Raw genomic sequence first — 21,131 nt, 5'->3', positions numbered from 1 at the left:
TTGCCATCACTCATTACTGTCAAAATTCCTCAAACTCGAGATAAATTCAACAGAAGCAATACCTACTTTCAAGTTGGCACATCAATCTTAACGCCTGCCGTATAGCTTTACCGGAGAGTGAGTAATACGAATAAAGAGGGCGATTTTCAGCCGTGAGCAAGAAGATATGCTACTCGTTTTTGAAATGTTTCCACCAAGTTAAGCGCTCGTAAATCCACCCTTGTACGAGATAAACTTCAGAAATTTTTCATGCTACCCGAGCTATTTCATGTTTTTGTGATGGCAATAAACTATAAGATAATCTTAAAAAACAATTATTGCAGTGGGAATCAGTCTAAAACAGTGTTATATTCTCAGCTAGTAAGTTAAACGGGTATTTCGCAATCAACATTCATTTTATATTTGTTGGCAAGAAAACGATTTGTTCCAAACATGGTGTTCTAACTAAATCTTTTAGAAGGGCCTGGCATTAAAGAATGTGTTGACAACCTGTCATTTTCAGCCGAGGACTGGTTTATATTGTGGGCGGGAGCAAGTGGAAAGAGATGGCCAGCACTCGAAAACCATCAAGCTCTGGCCGATCACTTGCCTTTCATCGGCTACCTGAAAACCGCCTGTTTCCCATGTACACATCAGCGACAGAAATCTGGTTGTTGGGTAACGAGATTGAGGGGATGTAACGACTACCCTTCAGTGAGCCCGGTTTCACTGCGTTGCCCTTTTAGGCGTTTCTGCCTTTTCGAACGCTTGTATAAGTAATAACGAACCAGGCGCGAGTGTTCGTTCAATGGTGATCAAATAGCTCACTTGGTTTCGTGCCAAATAATTGTTTCGTCGAGCTCTTCTCGCGGCCAGATTTTTAGGCTCCATTGTCCGCGCACGCTTCACTTGGCACGAGCGATAGGGGACGTTCTGGAGGGATACCTTCAGCAGGACGTCCATTCGATGCTCACTTGAGCAACGTCCAGTCCCGATGATTAGCAGAGGCACAGGTGGTCGATCTTTCGAGGGATCGAGCAAGTTGCGGCCCACTGGTTTCTCCTCTGCAACACATCACAATGGAACGGTTAGAAATAGCCAGGAATAACGGGATGGGAATGTAGATGGATAAAATACTAAACAAATACAACATTTTATTTCACCTCAAAGTTTTCACCCATTCGAGCAATGAACTGTTTGTAGCAGGCAAACGCAGATTTTTTTTTCTCTCAATGTTGCATTACTCAGGCAGAATATTTCGAAGAATTGAGTTAAAGACGAAAAAGAAGCTTCGCAGATATTTAATAGGTATTTGAACTCAAGTTTTGGTTGCCAAGGAACGTTCTCAGTGATCTAACCTTTCTGTAAAATAAGCATTCAAAAACCAAATGGCAAACAAATTAAAAATTTTTCATGCTCGTGTTGTCAATAAAACAGCTTCAACATCATGCCTCTCAAAATGTAAAAAAAATAACCAATTCGTTCACAGAACCGCTTTAAACGGCTGCAGGGAAACTTTTCTTATATAATTTAGAAACACCTTTGGACACTCGGGGAAATGTCCTTAAAGAATTTCATTGCTCAAAACGAGAACGAACCAAAAGTTTTCGAGTTAGAAATAGTTATCTGCATAAACAAGAGTGAAGCGATCAGGCCAGAAATGATGCGTTATCTCAACTCTTCACATTAAACCCGCCAGCAGCAGTAGATTGTGCCTCAATGCAAACCCCATGATTTCATGAACTGAAGTAACGAATGAAAAGTTTCGTTATAAGGTACAGAAGAGAAGATCTTTAAATGCTTTTCTATCGATCAAAACATCATATTCCATTCGGAGATAAGCATAAGATACGATTTTCATAAAAATATATTATTCGGTACGTCTTTGGCTTACCTACTGTCGATCCTAGAAGAGCTCCAAACCAACGCTATAGCATTTCTAGATAGTTCAGCATGCTAGAAATAGTTGCTACTAGTCCTCTGTTAGCCGAGCACTAGTTTGGAGTGTCCACGTGGTATCCTAGACTTCCAACGGCAAAATCACATCCTGAATTCTGCAGCAAATAACATTTTCCATACATAACATGGGAAATGTACATACAGAAGCCGGGTGAAGTGCGGGAACAAGCAACAGTATTCTTTCAAAAATAACGGCTTCGATCAAAGATCGTCGCTTACAATTTCCGTCATATGAACATTTTTAGGACACTGATTTTGAAAGTGATATGGTTCGAAAAAATTCCTTTCCTCGAAATTTGAATTTAAAGCAAAACGTACTGACGAGAGGGACATATCCCACTGCCCATTTACAAAATATAGGGCAGTTTGCGTAGAACGAGTCGTTTTCATAATAGGTACTAACAACGTAACTCTCGTTTGTAGTTCGTCACTTTTTAATGCATTAAAAAATCCATGATCATTTATGGACCACAAGTTGATTTAACCAAGATCTAATCACATTAATTTCTTTAGATTTACCAAGAGAGCAGTAACAAGCTTAACCGTTTGAATTATTCCTTCGCCCATTGATAAAATGTATCCCTTTGAATGTCATGATGAGCGTACATGAAGTGTACCGCACAACAGAGGTTTCTCGTACTCTCTGTATGTTATGACTAAAGGTTGAAGAAACAGCCACACTTAGTCGCTATTTAATGAAGAACATCGGATCATTAGAATTTAGTTAAATAAGAACGCATCATTTGACATTATGTAGATATTGTACATATGAGATGCAGTCAAAAAAATGTTGAATTAGAGTGCCACATCCTGAAGGCGGGAGTTGAAGTAGCAGTAGAGTTGGACTTGAGCGAGCGTCTAGTCGCTCGGTTTGGAATGTATCCTCGAGTTGGAGCTGTTCTAGGGAGTTGGCTCCTACACTGCGAGCCTAGAGCTGTGCCTGGCCTGTCTGAGCCTAGCATAGAGCCTGTCAAGCCTGCCTCAACACTCGCCTTCCTATAACGCCCTAGGACCTAGTGTGACAAATTGCGAGAAAAAAATACAGCATTAAAACAAACGAACATAAAATCACGCAAGCAATCTTCTGGAGTATTTCACATGACTCAATTTAATAGATTCTTCATTAATATATCATAAAATTGTCGAGTTTGACAACAATCATGACTCACCTAAAACTATAGAGGGATCTTGATGGAGTTTGAGACGTGGTGGAAGCGGAATACTTTTAATACCGCTTGCTACCAGCGCCGTATCCACTGCCGTAGCCACCGCCGCCACCGGAGCCGCCACTCGAGACGCCGTAGCTTCCCTGACTGCCACCTGCGTAAATAGTTATTACATTAGTCAATGTGTTTGAGACGTAAGGCTACTAAACTCGAGAGACAACCTCTATGTTTGAAACGGAAGCAAGTAAATCCATGAGGGATAGAAAGCATGCGATTGCAATTCTGTGAAGTCGTTCAACATAGCTAACCGATCTTAATCAATTTTATTTCAAGTTCTCCTAGGAAAATGGTAAAATTCGAGGATTTGGCACTACACGAAATATAACTCACGAGACAATTCTTAGATTAGTGTCACCATAATGCTCAATTTTACCAAGTAACACACTAGAGATATCTTATAATTTAGAGATAAACTACAGTATTTCAGGGGCGTTGGGAAACTGACTGCTGTAAGGAGCAGGTCGGGAGCTCTGGTAGCTACCCTGTCCTCTGGTGGGGCCCCCGGCATATGACTGGCCGTAGTTGTTGCCGAAATCAGTCTGCTGGCCACCCCAGCTGCCTCCGCTGCTGTCCCCATAGCCTCCCCAGCTTGAGGATCCGCCCCCTTGTCCTCCCCAGCTTTGACCGCTCTGCTGGCCATAGCTGCTTCCACCGTAGCCACTCTGGCCACCACCGTAGCCACCATAACTTCCTTGTCCTGATACACCAGAATCAATATTCATACAAGAACGTGTTGCATCTTATTAGTAACGACGTAAAACCTGAATAAACAAATACCCAAGGAAATAAGGCAAAAATCGATGAAATTTCAAGTGAGAACAAAAAATAAATAAATTAAGATATAGAATCCAGTGCACTTTCGACCAAAAAGAAAAAGGCTCGGTTCAGCAACACAAGACGGGGAGAATATGCTACGGAAGAAACTACATTGAAACTACCCGTTTTTCCAGCCTTTGGGTGAAAATCACGAGGAAACCTAACAAGTTCTTGGAGCGCATCGATCGGCACAAGACGAATGCCCACAAAATCGCATTATTTCTTAGCATTAATGCTTTATTGATCGTCATCATGCCCGTCTGATGCAATTAATTTAAGTGACCACGGCAACGATGAAAGATACAGCTTAAATCCCAGCCACCAGCAGACTAGAAAGGCTCTGCTCACCTCCATAACCTCCCGATCCACCGTAACCACCCTGGCCGCCCCATCCTCCTGAGCTGCCTGCACGATGCACACCAAACTCGATTAATAGCGTGCGACATACTCGACTGTCGCGCGTGCGACTAACTTTTAACCTCTTGTTCCTAGAAGCAGTTCGTTCGAGTAATGATGACCTCTTCCTGTATGGACGCCCATATGGAGGAGACTAGCTAACAATTCAGTGCTTCGTAGTTTGGCACTGCAGACCATTCTTCTGGCCAAGGCGTCATCCATTCTATATTTCAGAATTCCATTCAATAACCCACTATCGATTAAACTTTAGAAGAATTTAACTAAGTCGCAAAGGAAGCATAAAAAACGAGATGTTCTTGTTACAAATTAATTCGTATTTAAGCTTTAAATTAATTCCAATATCAGTCAGGCTGCTGAATATCTGCCAAAAAAGAGCCGATAAAAGAAACTGCCAAAAAGCGCGACCAGGAATAAAACCCAAATGAAGACCAAATTAATTAGCAAGTAGTCGATTATTTCGCAATGATTCCTTTTATTTGCAAAACCCGTTTCTAAAAAATAAATTTAATCTAAATCTACAACACCAGTTACACTTAAACACATAAGATATACCCAGGTAAGGGCATTTTGTGGAACAAGCTTTTGCTACAGTACTGACAAAAATGCGTATCACATATATAACCAACCAATCATTACTGGTCGCAAAGAACATAATAGTTGCATGATATCATCCAATCATTAAACGCTAACACTAAGCAATTGTAAGAGTAGAACAAATAACGAAAATGAAGCATTAAGCCTCACCTCCCCAACCTCCAGATCCTTGGCCGTAGCTATCGCGTCCGCCACCCCATCCACCGCCACCTCCACCACCACGACCGCCACGGCGAGACATGTCGTTCTTGTCACGGGCCTTCTTGACGTCAACGCACGCGTCACCGATCATGATCTCCTTCTGAAGAGCAGCTTTGTCGGCAGCATCAGAATCAGAGAATTCGATGAATGCAAAGCCTCTCTTCTTACCAGTCTCCCTCTCAGTGGGGATGCTTACACTCATCACTTCTCCGAATTGACAGAACACATCTCGTAGGTCCTGTAAAATAGTTACGAGTTGCCAACTAGTTTTCTTTCATGCAGTAGAAGTCAATAATAGTCTTCGGTTGTCTTCATTGAAAAAAAATACATACTGCAAAACTTGTAAACTAATATTTCAAAGGGCTGAGATAGTAACACTAACTTGTTTACATAATTAGAGCATGGGTAACAACAAGGGCAATGTACTTAAAAACACTATCAATTATAGTTATGATCCATTCATTGTTCTGAACTAAGATACAACAAAAGTAACTGCAATCACTTACGTCTTCAGTTGCATCCTTGATGCCTCCAACAAAGAGTTTCTTCACTTGACTGCCATCTCCTCGGGAAATCTCGTCCCTGGGAATAGCACGCTTAGTATCAACCGTGCGTCCATCAATTACATGAGGTCTGTTCTTCTGGGCTTCATCAACCATATAAGACTGGGAGAAAGCCACAAATCCAAAGCCGCGTGAGCGCTTGGTCTGGGGGTCCTTCATGACGATGACGTCAACAATCTCGCCATATTGCTCAAAGTGAGCCTTGAGCGAATCATCTGTGGTGCGGTAGTCGAGCCCACCAATGAAAAGTTTGCACAAGTGCTCGGGCTCTTGCTGCAAATAGAAAATCATCATATCATCATCATACATCATATCATCATACATCATATCATTATACATCATATCCTTATACATACATCAGATCCCTTCAACATGCTCGTGTTCTGAACAACATTCATCTCAAACATGCATTAGCCCCAATCAAAAAATAGAAAATTTACAACTAGTAGGATTTACTGGATAAAATGGGAGAAAGAGTGCTATTTGGGAGACACGACTGTCTTGACCGAATTCATTATCATGGGGATCTTTGCTCAACAAGCCAGAGATGGACTGGGTTTTTATCTTAATTTAATGTTAATATAAAGATTTTCTTTCCAAAATTCACATGCAACTCATATTTACCTATTTCATCTCATTTAGTGGTCTTTTGTTACTAAAACATGAGCCTATAACTAATAAAGATTTCTTAAAGAGATAACTTTTTTGCCATTTACTATTAATTAGCTAACAAAATCATGCAAGAAAAATGCAAAATAATGCCTGAAGGGTTCAATTTTTTCATTTTCTAATCACTTTACTTGTTTTGTAGTATTATAAAACCTTTATTTAGCTAAACAGCAAACTTGGTTCACAGTTTAACCCTCGACCACCTGACACGAGTAACCGTAGCAATATTGTCACAAGCCTACTTCTTAAAAAAGGATACATTCTAGTGAGCGCATAAGGACTTGCACTGATGGTTGCCATGTGTACATCTTTAAAATGTTCTCGGTTGCATATAAAAAACGTCCTCAGGTTGCTACACCCGATAGTTTTTGAACAATTCAAGTTGAAAGTTATGTTCCAGGAGAGTGACATACAGCGGTAAAGGGTCAAGTTGTTTTTCCTTTCTAGGACCAAAGTTGGAATTTTATATTGCAGATAGAGAAACTTCCAAGAAGTTACCCAAACTCCAAAACTCTAAACAACAATGACGAAAATTGGACGATGAATGGAGAACCACACAAATCACAAAAATGACTGGAGTGTAAAGGAGACAAGTTGGGGTTAGGGTATGAAGAAATATTGTCTTAATGACTATTTCCATGGTAATGACTAGTTGCCAGTAAAAAAGTCTGGGTTAAGACCATCCCTATTAGGTATACTTTATGAAACTACTACCTTATTTTTATAACATTTCTCTTTAACTTCACTTCTTGTTTGTTGTTTGTCTGTCTGTCTGCTACAAATCTTATAATAAAAAATTTTCACACTTCTACTTATCCAATCAATCTGAAATTTTGCACACTTGCGTAATGTTGGAGACAATGCAAGAATCAAATGACAAAATAAATGATTTTAAAAATATATTTTTTTTTTCAATATTAAAAATTGAAAAAATAATTTTGTCACCTACAAATCTTATAACTGATATTTGACAAACTTTTACCTGTCCAATTGACCTAAAATTTTGCACACTTGTGTGAAGTCAGAGGCAATGCTTGAATCAATTTACCCTTTACGCTCTGGCGTGACGAATTTATCACACCAGGGACTAGCTACCTTTTCCAACAATTTCACGTTTTCTGTCATTTTTTCGAAAAATTCACATGAATAAAAAAAGTCTTAGATTTATTTTTTACATATGTGAACCAAGTTTAAAAGTTATCTGTCAGTAAATAACCAAAATATAATTTCCAATTTCCAATGGCAATGTCCAATTTCTTATGGAAATTCTATTTCGGTTATTTACTAACAGATAATTATGAAACTTAGTACACATATGTAAAAGATAAATCTAAGACTTTTTTGTTCCTAGGAATTTTTCAAAAAAAGTGACAAAACATGAAATTCTTAGAAAACTGCCAAAAAGGGGGTACTGTAGAAATCTATCTCCTCCTATGATTTTCAAGCTACAACATCGAGACGCATATCATTCGATGCGTAAGGACCATATCTATCGATTGGTCCTTGCTGTTTTTCAAAATTCTAATTTTTGTGGGTGGGGTGGGCATTTTTCAAAAAAAAATTTTCTCCCCCCACCCTTTTGAATTTCCCCTCCCCTTTTTTCAAAATATTTTCAAAACTTTAATGAAACTGAAAAAAAGCTTCAACCAATCTCTAGATCTTTTATTTGCAAATCAAACGGTTTATTACTCATTGCTGTAGCTTAAAAACTCTGGGAGGAAATAGGTTTGCAGTGACAATAAGTGTGAATGTTCAGTAGAGCGCGACAAAGTCCCGAGCGCCTCGAAATAGGCATTCAAGGTGACATGGATGCAAGACTAGACATTACTGGAGCCGAAATTCAGTCAAGGATAGTGGGAATGACTGCATGAGCACCATCCCACACGACAGCAGCCGGGTAACTAAAGATCAGCGTCTTCAGGTTGCATATTTATGTGCCCAACCAGTAATTTTTGCCTATATTAAATGTGAAAGAACTCCCCCACCCCTAACAATTTCACAAACTGTCATCAAGGCATAAATCAACGTACAGAGATGACTTTGGTACCATGGATAGGTCAGAATGTCAGCTTCGAAGTGAGACTTAAAACCGAAAAAGTGAATTTTACAATTTTTGTCCCAGAAATTCAGGGCGTAAGGGTTAACAGAATAAATAATTATGAAAAAAAATTGAAAAATTAAAAAAAATTGAAAAATTAAAAAAAATTGAAAAATTAATTTTTTTAATATTTAAATAAAATGAGAAATTCATTGTACATCTTTAACATTGGAGACACTGGATTCTTTAGAAGTGTAGTCTTTAAAAAGTAATTTTTAAACGTATATTATTTTTAGTATTATTTTTCATGAAAATCAACCAAGTCTTATAAATGAATTTCATAGATTAAGCCTATGAAAAAGGCTGACATGAGGAGAGTGGAGTGCTTAGATATGTTTTCTTGTAACTTATTCATTCATTCATAACAATACAATTCACTCAAAACAATGTCTCTTATTAATATATTGGCATTGAAATCAACCAAGATTTTATCATACTTGTCATAAAGAGAAAAAAGAAAGGCATACATTATTTTGAAAGATATAACACATATAATATTTATAATAACTTTACTTTTTTGCAACTTATTTGGTTGTTTTTTGCAACAAAGCAAATTTTCTTTCTAATTTTTCATGCTACTTAATTAATAAAAATCCTGAAAACTACCTGAAGTTTTTTTTAAGCCTGCACTAGAAATGTCATGGTACACTATCCTCAAGATTCTCTCCAATTCCAGTTCAACCACCTGTTTTTTCTCAGATTAGTTTCTCTAAAATGAGGGGTATCTAAATTGGGGTATCTAAATATCTTATAACAAAGTGAATGCAGCATAGTAGGCTTTTGATCCAAGTTCCAACTGAACCAATTTGTATACTTTTTAGGATATTTAAAAATAAGAAAATGACCATCTCCAGGCTGTAGTTGGTTGTGATGTCATGCACTCCAGACTGTGATTGGCTATGTCCAATATTCTACTTGTACTGGCCACTTTAATAGTGTTGGGTAAGCCTGGATTCATGTTCAGCTGGAATGAGAGAAAGGCGGACAGGACAAATGAGGTCTAGATTAAATTATTGAAAATTTCTGAAATTATAAAGTTTATCACCCACACAGGGGTGGAAGGTTTTGGGTGTCCAGCCCCTGAAGCTGGTAAGAAAGAAGAAATGTTAGCAGCTTAAAGAGGTGAAACGACCATGAGCAACAGATGAATAGTAATAGAAACAAGGACACTCAAAGGGGTTATTTACATGTGATGGTGGCTGCCCACACACAAGAGTCTGAGAAGGTAAATGGAAATCCCACCTACATAAGAACTTAACCCCACAACTGAGGCACACTGTCATACACTGCAGGCTCTGTGGTGGGGTGCTCACTGCTCAGGAGCAATGTCATTAGGAAAGTAATGTCCTATAGAACTGCTAAGGGGTACAGAAAGTGGATTAGAGGTATAAAGGATGAAACTAGATCTTTACTACATATATTTCAGCTTAGTCTTCAAAAATATATCTTGCTTTCAGCAAGTGATACAGCTGGAATGCTGGATTGATCTTAACATTTCACCAACAATATCTGGAATTCCACCCACCACTAGATTGGGTCCAGCCTTTCATAGTTTGGTTATTTGATATGCTATGTGAGTAGGTATGTGCACAAACCAAGCACAGACCACAACAAAACAACCAGAATGGTGGACAGGTAGTTTTTTCTTCAGCTAAAATGAGGCATGTAGTTTTAAAAGTCCCACCCAACTGGCAGCATTATATGAGCAACTTTCATTTATAAACAAATAATAAAATTTCAATTATAAAGATTACATCTTAAAACTTTGAGATATTTTATTGGACAATGATGGAGAGATAGTGAGATAACAAGTTAACAGTTCTTTGAGCATGCTCTATAAATTTCAGAGCTCAGTCAATAGCCACATAACAACAATGGACGTTAAAAAAAGACAATCTTCAAGTCAAATGCCCATGTGAATGGCAATGGCGTTCAGTGATGCAAAAGTAGCATTCAGTGATATTGCAGGGTCTTCTTGTTACTATTTCAGTTCATATATCAGAGTTCAGAATTTTTTGCATATTTTTGATTGCCCAGGATGATTTTACTGTTACTATGACTTTGTTTTTTTTTAGACTCTCCTTCAAGTTTAATTTCAAGTAATATAAGTAGACCAGCAAAGTATCATGGATACCAGTATCATCATACATAAGATATTTGTTTAAATCTTGAGTAGATGTGAAAATTGAAAATGAACTGATTCTAAAAAATCACTGGTTTGCCACTATGCATCACCATGAAATTAAGTACCTAGGCAATAGCATTGTCACTCATTCAACCATAGTCAATGTTATTGTTACTGTTTATGTTCAAGTTTTATTGTGTGGAGATTTTTTTTATAAGTTAGCCATTAGCAAATTTTATATTGTAACCCCCCCCCCTTCATTAACACTTTTCCATATGTATAGGCTATATAAACTTCACATTTTTTATGCTGCCAAAACCATGAAACTGGATATTATTCTGTTCAATTCTGAATTTGGTGAATTTATACTAATATTCGTTTCCCCTTTTCACTTGCATAATATTCATTGTTCATTACAATCAAAGGAAACTTTCTTCTTTGCACATATAGGCTACTCAATATGAGGCTAATAATAAAAAAAGAAAAAGTAGGTAACATTTTTGATTAGTAGGTAGCTACAATTTCAAGTTTTCAACAAATGTAGGTAGGCCTAGCTACGTTTCATTTTTTTAATATAGGTACAGAATTAACAGAATCACTGCACACTTTGCAGTGTGCCCCCCATGGCATTAATTACCTAGCTACGTTTGAATTGATGGTGCATTAATGAATGGTGATACACAGACAAAATTTATATTTATTAAAAATTTTGTTAAAACAATAATGGAGAAAATAGGATGTTCTATAAAATGAAATAAATTACTGAAAATTATACGAGCTTCCTTTCTTCTAAATCACATTTACAGTTTTATTAGTAAAACTGAACGGCATACACAGGAAACAAATTTCTGAAGAATATGAGAATCTGGTCGGCGGTCGCTGCGAATTCAGCCGCCATTGCTGAAGCCAATGAGTGACGCGCACGTCAGTCTAGCTAGCTACTACTCGGACTGGTAGAAATTTTTCAACAATTAAAAGCTACATAATGAACGTCCTCCAAGATAATAAAGAAATCCTCAAATACTTCAGGTTTATAAAAACTTTAAAACATGCATTATGCCAACTATAGCAATCCCAGCACGAAAAACGAGGCCCGGCCAAGCGGCCATTACATTTTCGTCAGCCTGAATTAACCAGAACAATTTGAACCTGTAACAAAAATTCCAAAGATCATAATTTCATTTGAATAAACATTCTTCAATACAATTTGTACTTACATCTTTCACCATGCTTGCAGTAGTATATACCAAATTCCAACAATTATTTCCCGATATATATTCCAACAAGCTCAGATCCACTACAAGCTCACGATAAGGGACGCGGGAAGAGGTGTTGCCAAACAGTGTTCGTCAAGAAATTCAGGCAGTTTTATTTTTCCCAGAGAAAACTTTCTTTATACCAATTTATCTTGTGAATGATCGTTTGTATTTATTCAAAAATTAAGGCTTTCTTTTAAAAGGAACAGTAAGCTAAGTTTTGATTTAATAGTTTAGCGCCGACATACTTTAACAAAATCCTATTCAAGACATATTAGTATATCCTCCAAATTCATCATAAAAAAATAAACGAAACTTGCTACACAAAAGTCACATAGCAACGTTATGATCAAAGAATTCCAGTATCATCCAGAGAGATAAGACTTTGAAAAAATAGCTAATGCTAAGTTTGCAATATCATCTAACAATGAAAAAAAAACTTTAAATTTGTGCGACTTTTAGTTTCAAAAAGCTTTTCACGCATATATCTAATGAAAAATGCATTTATTTGATACCGAAGAATCTTTACCGGCCATTGAGGTACATCGAGTTTGACTAAAAAATTTGCGAAGTTCAGTTGTACATTATTTTCACTTATCTCAAACACCAGTTATGATGCTGTTCTCTCACAAGATTTTAGAAAGCTAATGTTACCGACAGGGCAGAAGATTTCGACAATAACTTTTTCCAGTCTCAAATCATTCCTAACAAGGAGCGAAATTCAGGTCATGTAATTGTCCATCCTGTAATGGCGACTAGGGAGGGGGGGTGTTACTTTAGTTTTTCCGGGCACCTAATGCCGCTGGTAGTGTTACGACCATCACTGGCTCACAGACCCGCCGGAACCATTTTACTGTATTACGCAACACCCTGGACAAGCTAGGTACTCATTTATCAACCAGAGTTGGACGAATGGCTTAGCTGGCCATGAGCTGAACTACCCGGACGGGGAGCGCAGCCGTGCACTAATAAGCCCTGAATCGAACGCCTTGGATCTCTCCGGACCTACACCAATCAGCCGTGCACCACTCAGCTTTGTCCTCTTCCGGCCTTGACCACCACCTGCCGTTCACCACCAGGCCGCGAATCGAATATGACTTCCGGGCATCGTTAAATTGCGTAATTTTACGTTTACCGCATCTAAGGTAAGGTTTCAGATAGCGTAGTACTGTTTCAAAATTTATCGTCCTTCGACCGAGGGCTGGTTCGACCCACGGCCTAGATACGGACGACTCCAAGTGTTGAAGGCTACGTTCCGGAAGGCAGGAATCATGATGGTCCATTACATCTAGGGCAGTGGTGGTCATCGGCAGGCGACCCCCCGGACGAACTTGTCCTCAGTGGAACTCGAATCCGGGAGCTGGGTGCGAGTGACCGTCTCTCACCACCGCACCTCGCGAAATTTATCGCACGACCATAGCGCTAATGCAATACAGTAAACAGCGCGAGAATTTTAGAATGAAGACAGGTTTCAACAGCATCAGAACATAAGACAACAGGTCGCTCATCCATTGGAACGTAAAATCCCAAAACTACTCACCAGTAGAGCAGTTGGCTTAACTAACTCCAAAATGGAATACGAAATGAACTACTGTATTTTTTTGAAAAGATATTTAATAAAAAATACAAACGGCATAACACGGAAACGAGCTGATGAAACTCGCCAAGAAGTCCACCACGTAGCTTACGTACTTCATGCTATATGTATCGCAGCCCCCCCCCCCACCCAAAAAATATCAGAAATTTTTCAAGTACAAGTTAGGACAGTTATCGTCTCGCCAAAGAGTTTCTGATGTAGGATATATTCCTAACAAACGTATTTATGGCTCAGGTTATACTGATGCAATCAATGCTTTCAAGCTATAGAAGCAAGTTACCGCATAATAAAAATGACTGAGAAGTCACTGTGTGCGTTTACTACTATCCCGAAGAAAAAATATTTATAACGCCCGCAAAATCGAGATTGGATTCGGATTCAGTAGCAAGGAAAAAACATGAATTCACTCGGAACAACCGTAATAAAGAGCGCACTAAAGTGGACTTCGATGAATAGAATCTTCATCAACTTGTTGGCACGAATAACAACTTTGTTGTACAAACAACACTCGCGTATAATTGATATTGGCGAATTGCATGAGATCGACTTATTCATTATCCTTAAGATATCACAGCGTTATCACAGACGGTTGCAGTCGAACTGAAGACGAGCTTGTTCAAGGTTGACCTGTGGGTATTGAAGTCAATTAGTCAACATAGCGGTACACGACGCAATTATTAAAAAATTCACACTATTTCACCGATCACACAAAAATCAGCAATCGAGTGGCAGTACTCTGAACCGTATTAAAGGTGACAATCAAAAGAAAACGCATCGCATCTGAAATGTATAGCATAAAGCGAGTTCAAACCTAGGCATCAGACCACCCGTATCTGTTATCACTATCTAGTTCCTAGTAGTAAATTAATTTAATTGAATTAAGGATATAATCCTGGTTGTGCCAATGTTGGTTATTAACGAGAGGTAATAATATTGATCGCAAAACGCTTATTTTAGAAATTCTTGGCATCAGTCGCGGACAGAAGAAGGTGGTCTTCGGCCCAGAATAGAATAATAATCCAAACAATTATTGACTACCGTATGAAGTGTAACATAAATCTGCTTCCTAACCACACTAGTCACGATATGATTCCCAAGTAATTACTTAACTAGCAACCCACCTGTACATGATTAGCCCCATGTAGCAAATGATTTAGGTCAAGGCATTCTTAGATCTTTGTAAGGTTAAATATGAAACAACCAGAGCTCTTGGTTCTTTTAATTTGGATGGCTTAGAGTACAATTGTACCACAGCGCTCTACGTAACGCTGTACGCAACATCTAATTGGTGATCTGAAGATTAGTGTGGTCGGATCAAAAGTCGTCCAGCAGATGAAGCAGCTAACCCAAACCATAGGAAGGCCTTAACTCTCGTCGCTCGGTTTGGAATGTATCCTCGAGTTGGAGCTGTTCTAGGGAGTTGGCTCCTACACTGCGAGCCTAGAGCTGTGCCTGGCCTGTCTGAGCCTAGCATAGAGCCTGTCAAGCCTGCCTCAACACTCGCCTTCCTATAACGCCCTAGGACCTAGTGTGACAAATTGCGAGAAAATGTTAATGTCGAGTCAACTGATGACACGATCAATTGTACTCGGCAACAAATCAAATTAGACATTTTAAATTCCAGCACTTTATGTCAGTACTATTTCAATTATTTCACAAGACAACAATCAATGAGAAGAAAAATACACAGAGGAAACATAAAAATTCTGTTGAAAATAAGTATTTTATGACCAATATATTCTCATGCTATAGAATTGTTGTAGTTAATATTGAGAGCATTTAATAAGTAATGTAGCCATGAAGTAATATTTGACCGCGGGAAAAGTGAAATAAATTTTGGTGGATAATAGTCTGCTTTAAAGAAGGTTTAGAAATGCCGAAATTGTAAATTAAAGTCAAAGACACTTACTTTACTTAGTAAAACTAAGAAGATGGAGTTTAGTAGCGTTTACTGGAGCCTCCATATCCTCCACCACCGCCACCACTGGACATTCCATAGCCTTGATTGCCGCCTGCAAATGAAGTAAGACATTATAAGTCATCATGCGAGACGAAAATAAACACAATCGAAACTGTTTTACCAAATATCTGCTTGTCCAAGGTAAAGTTGCTACATATGAGGAAGATATAGTTGCATCGACTGGACTAATCAAACCATCAAATGAGCTTCATTAAACTATGGCTTAGATGTACCGTGAATACAAGACGCCAAGGGACGCTCTACATGCCACGATAACTCCACAGAAGTTGCAGCGAACACACTAGGAGAAGCTCAGGTAAAATGATTAATTTCGAAAATAATAGACAGAGGGACCAGAGTAAAACTAACTGGTGCTTCATCACTTACCTGTCATCTCATGATCGTATGAAGTTAGAGCGGCATATAAACAGGCCTGATTTTCTCTGCAGTTCAAATCGTTCCAAGATGAAGGAACGAGTTGAAAAATTTTGTCGACCTTAGTTATTCACAAGATGCTACTATTGTGTTCTTATAGCACTTCAATTTATAGCATTGCTACAAGACTACCAGTAAAACTATTAAAAAATAAAAACATTGACGATGAGTTTGTACAACCCAGCTTTATAAAGTGTAGCCCAAACAACTCCAATTCTCTGTATTAATTTGATATTAGAGAAATGAAACGTGGGTTACCAATGAGTATAAATAAATCTGCGACACAGACCAGAGTAGGGAGCGGAACGCGTGTTCTGGTAGCTGCCTTGTCCTCTCATCGGGCCACCGCCATAGTTCTGTCCGTAGTTGTTGCCAAAGTCGTTCTGCTGGCCTCCCCATCCTCCGCCACTACCACCAGAGCCACCACCGTAACTGATGACAGCAATTGTAAGTTATTCACACGGCTGATGTGGCAAACAAGTACATGTTACTAAGGAAATCGTGTGGAGTATTTTCTCTGACAAGAAAGAAGAACATATTGATCACCTGTAAATGTGATAGTACTAAAGAAGTTAAAGCTGAGTAATGAGTAATGGTGATTGTTAGGCCTTGGAATAGCGTTGCAAGTGAATATGTATAGTATGGTAAACAAATAATAACTATTGTATGGTGAACATGAATAAGTGTGCACAAGTAAATGGGGAAACAAATTTGACATCTTCTCCATTTATACTTTTCCTGTAAGCCGAGGAAATTTGATCAGCAAATAAAATGTAAGATACAAAAAAAAATCAGAAAAATATTAGTGGTTCAACTGAACGCGAATTTACTTGGTTAGCAGGTAATATATAAGACAAAACTTGGAAATAAAGACTCCGTATATAAACCTTGATCAATCATTGAGCATAATTAGAATAAACAAAATTAGAAGGAACTTACCCTTGGCCACCACCCCAGCCCTGTCCACCACCTTGGTTGCTGCCCCAGCCACCCTGGCCACCACCACTCCAGCCTCCTTGTCCCCCCTGGTTGCCACCCCAGCCGCCACCTCCTCCATATCCACCCTGGCTACCACCATAGCCTCCACCTCCACCATATCCACCTTGGCTGCCTGCAATCAAAGAAAGAAGTACATGATAAATCCTAATTCTAGTATGAAAAGTCATATGAAAAACAGTAAGAAACAATTCTCATTCCTTGTTATAGATTGTCTCACTAAATGCCGATAACATTTTGCAGTACAAGATATATTCCTCACCTCCATATCCACCTTGGCTTCCATAGCCTCCTTGACTGCTGCCCCAACCGCCACCACTGCGGCCTGTAAAACAATTGAAGAATATAAACAATCAAGTTCATCACTACTGACAACAATTGATGAATGCATTAAAAAAGTTTGAAAAATTTATATTACAAAGAGTAAATATACATAAATAATTTGTAGAAAGAAGCTTTCTGGCTCAAGTGAAGAGATTTTTAATTGCATTCAATATTCACTGCCCCACCATGGTATCTAAACTGTCTAAGATACCTAACTAAAAAAACATACAAAACAAAAATAAAGATGATAATATCAAGGCTAAAACAATAAGTTAACTATAAGCTTCAAGAACACAAGTTACCTCCCCAGCCGCCAGAGCTCTGGTTTCCTCCCCAGCTGTCATTTCGGCTGTCCCATCCACCGCCGCGGCCACCGCCACCGCCGCCGCCTCCACCGCGTCGGGCCATCTCGTTCTTATCAACAGCTTTCTTGACGTCAACGCGTTTGTCATTGATCATCAAGTCTTTATGTACTGTTAGGAAATACAGAAAGTTAATTACAGTTTAATACAAATTAAGTATTACTTAGTATAAGACGGCACAGTTTGCTTGTTTATACACGTGTGATGCACCAATGTCGTCTGAAGTACCTATTGCTAGACTAACTGAAAATTTGATTCCATGCATTCTCTGGTAATTTAGTTGCACATTTATAAATTATAAAAAATATATATTCTATACATAAATTATTAATTTATCGTCTAATAAATTATCAAGTTATACATCAGTGAAACATACTGTGAAATCAATATTTTCTCTATTCAGAAATACAATAATAACTCAATATACTGTTAGTGAATCCTCATGAAATGACATATGCTTTCCAAACAAAAATAAATAGGTATATATACTCACAGCAAGCCTTGTCCACTGAGTCAGAATCAGTGAATTCAACAAAGGCAAAGCCTCGCTTTTTATTAGTGTCACGTTCAACAGGGATGCTGACGCTCACAACCTCTCCAAACTGGCTGAACACATCCCGTACATCCTGCACGACACAGAGCATGATCAATTAATTCACCTAAAACAATATATGGTAAAAATTAGTCATAAAACATGGCACCTTGAAACATGAGAAAAGTGCCTCGAGAATTTTGAGAAATATATGTTTGAGATATATATGCATTTCAAGTACACATAAGTTTCATGCATTTCAAGTAAGAAATATTGATTTCTACACAAGTACACCTGAAATATGGCAACTAAAATTTACAAATTCAACAAATATTCTGGAGCCATAGATGTGAGCAAATAAGATTTACATAGAACATTGATTTATTAATTAATTACAATTTCTATTTAATGACATTAGAAATAGAAAAAATTATAAATATTCAATTCAAAAAGCTCACATCTTCTGTAACATCCTTGATTCCTCCAACAAAGAGTTTCTTGACCACAGCTCCAGCCTCAGGCCTGCTAATCTCATCCCTGGGCACAGCTCGCTTTGTGTCGACAGTTCGACCATCTATCTTGTGTGGTCGATTCTTCTGAGCCTCATCCACCATGTAGGATTGAGAAAAGGCCACAAAACCAAAACCTCGAGAGCGTTTGGTCTGGGGATCCTTCATGACAATCACATCAACTATTTCTCCAAACTGTTCAAAGTAAGCTTTGAGGGACTCATCAGTGGTATGGTAATCAAGCCCTCCAATGAAGAGCTTGCGAAGATGTTCTGGCTCAAGATTTTCCTGCAAATAGAGGATAATTCATTTACAGACATGACAAAATGAGATTTTCTGGAGAGAAGTTTGTTTCAATTTTAAAATTGATTTCCAGGAGCAATTTCAGATTCATTCACAACAAATTATGGATCTTATGAAATAGAAACCTGCATTAGTTCTCAAACGCAATCTGGATCTCAAAAACTTGACATTGACAGTGTAGCGTTAATGGTGTTCATAGCATGTTTCACATTACACTTGGAACAATCACAGTCATCCTAAAGAGCACTTGGTTGGTGCCAACAGAGCAGTGAAATAGCCATCCTAACATATATTGTGAAGTTGGTTCAGTGTTCCAAGTTGTACACAAGTCTAATTGATGATTTATGAATAAAATTTTGCCTTAATGTTTATCATATATTCCTTTTAATTGCAGTACTATCTTTATTTCAATTCCCAATTTGACATAGGTAAATTAATGTTAAATACTCAACAGACAATATAGTTTTAGTTCCTGCAATTCTGATAGAAATAGCATTACAAAAAGGTAATAAATACAAGGATTAATCAATTCAAGCAGTACTATATTCATTTCTTTAGTTACACCAATTGCTGACATTACTGGAGAAAATTTTAGGGGATGCCACACTTCATTATTCTGGGCTTCCTGAAATTATAATTGTTACCATTACACTAACAGAGGCAGAGCTATATAAATACTATGCCACTTTTTTCAATAGATCAAAATAGGAGTCAGACCATGGGGTATCCAGACCCATGATGGTTCCAGGATAGAATTCCAGAAATAGGTAGGTAGGTACTCATAGTGATACAGATATTAAATATCATTCAAGTCACGACACTAGCTAGACCCAAAAAAAATCAGCTTATTTTTCTATAAGATACAGTATATTGTTTTAGCTTTATACATCCAATGTTCAAGGAGTTACAAATCATAAATTACCTCATCTAAGTTTCACGCCGATTTGGTCTTATAAATGTTGGAAATTTTTACCAAATTGTGACTTTTGCTCACTAATAAAAAAATTTCATGTGGAAGCAAAATTACCAAATGTACAGCCCTAAAAATCCAGTAGCAGCTGAGATTGAAAATGTCTTTTCATGCTTTCAATGGAATATTAGAACTGCAAGGGCCAGACATTTTTAGTAACATTGATATTTGTTTTCTAAATTTTGCAGTCATAGTAACAACTAAATAGGCAATATATCATCTAACACAAATGCCACATCACTTATGTGGCAACCCAAATCACCAGCTTTCAATAGAAGCAATCTGTCACAAACAATCCTGGTACTGAAATACTTTCTTGCAAGATCAAAACTTGGCACTTAATACATAATTTAAAAAGTTTTAAAATCCCAGTTCTTACAATTATTATACTTCTTACTTATAGAAACAAGTTATGTTCAGTATTTGGCAAGTGGCAACTCATGTTTTATTGGCAGTAGCAGGAATCTTGATGCTACTAAGGCAAAAAGGTAGGAAAAGCTGTACCATCAGTAATATGAGCTGGCAACATAATAGGTAGATTTTGAAAAACGGCTACATAAGTGGCACTGTAGCATTGGCATCATATTAGCAATACAGAGACTTTTTTAAAATCTTCCTTTTGAAGTAATACAAGAAGACACATCAAGCATCATGTATACCCTATCTTAAATATTGGATAAAAGTTTCAAAAAATTGCAGGTCAAATTATTGTTTACAAGATGATTTAAAAAATCTCAAGCAAAGATCTGCCCATTATTCATAATTATTCCAGCAGAAATTATGCCAAGTCTGGCAGCTGCCATGGACATGGAACAATAAAGGCAGAAGTATTCACACACAAAGGTTTGAAAAATTCAAACATCACACTAGAATCTTGCTGCTCCAAAGTGATATTTTTTCAATGTACTTGGAATCTTGCAGCTAGATCCTGAACTTTTGTTAATAATTAGACAGGAAATAATTAGTTTATTGGGAATGTTGCAACTCCAAAAATAGCAAGACGGCTCTATTGGTGACTTTAAATCTAGATATTTTCCACACCTGCACATGCATGGGCCTTTTTGTCTCGCATATCAATGACTTAGGTTTTCTACTTCTGCCTATTCTCACAGTTTTCATAGATGCCTGCATTATCATACATAAGTACCAGGCGTTTTTTCAAGCTCTGCACCAGCCACCTTGATCTTAAATCAGAGTCCATGGCCGATCATAAACTATGGCTCAGACATCCATTACCGAT

General features: G+C 37.9%; 2 protein-coding genes across 5 annotated transcripts; both read right to left on the bottom strand.

The window, feature by feature from the left end:
- Window positions 1–2,618: 2,618 nt before the first annotated feature.
- LOC108667858 (heterogeneous nuclear ribonucleoprotein 87F) lies at window positions 2,619–12,000 on the bottom strand. Of its 4 annotated transcripts, none has more exons than XM_018154952.2 (7): window positions 11,865–12,000; window positions 5,699–6,028; window positions 5,142–5,430; window positions 4,329–4,385; window positions 3,610–3,861; window positions 3,108–3,258; window positions 2,619–2,951 (listed from the first exon to the last, which is right to left on the bottom strand). In XM_018154952.2, exons 1-6 carry the CDS (start codon window positions 11,874–11,876, stop codon window positions 3,164–3,166), a joined length of 1,035 nt encoding a protein of 344 aa, XP_018010441.1. In that variant the 5' UTR covers window positions 11,877–12,000; the 3' UTR covers window positions 2,619–2,951; window positions 3,108–3,163. The 4 variants fall into 4 exon arrangements, with proteins under 4 accessions (XP_018010441.1, XP_018010443.1, XP_018010444.1 ...); XM_018154954.2 differs by having other exon boundaries at window positions 5,151–5,430; XM_018154955.2 differs by lacking the exon at window positions 4,329–4,385.
- Window positions 12,001–14,704: 2,704 nt separating this feature from the next.
- On the bottom strand, window positions 14,705–18,912 carry LOC108667856 (heterogeneous nuclear ribonucleoprotein A1, A2/B1 homolog; the record flags this gene model as incomplete). Its single annotated transcript, XM_018154950.2, has 8 exons — window positions 14,705–15,025; window positions 15,410–15,512; window positions 16,185–16,327; window positions 16,835–17,006; window positions 17,154–17,216; window positions 17,518–17,688; window positions 18,071–18,203; window positions 18,568–18,912. Coding segments are annotated over 7 exons (1,101 nt in total), but the record flags the coding sequence as incomplete, so codon positions are not given.
- Window positions 18,913–21,131: the final 2,219 nt, after the last annotated feature.

Source organism: Hyalella azteca, unplaced genomic scaffold, assembly GCF_000764305.2.
Source record: "Hyalella azteca isolate HAZT.00-mixed unplaced genomic scaffold, Hazt_2.0.2 contig7163, whole genome shotgun sequence".
Classification (NCBI taxonomy): Eukaryota; Metazoa; Arthropoda; class Malacostraca; order Amphipoda; family Hyalellidae; genus Hyalella; species Hyalella azteca.
Note: the sequence above shows the minus strand (reverse complement) of the source record. Positions and strands in the feature narration are given on the sequence as shown.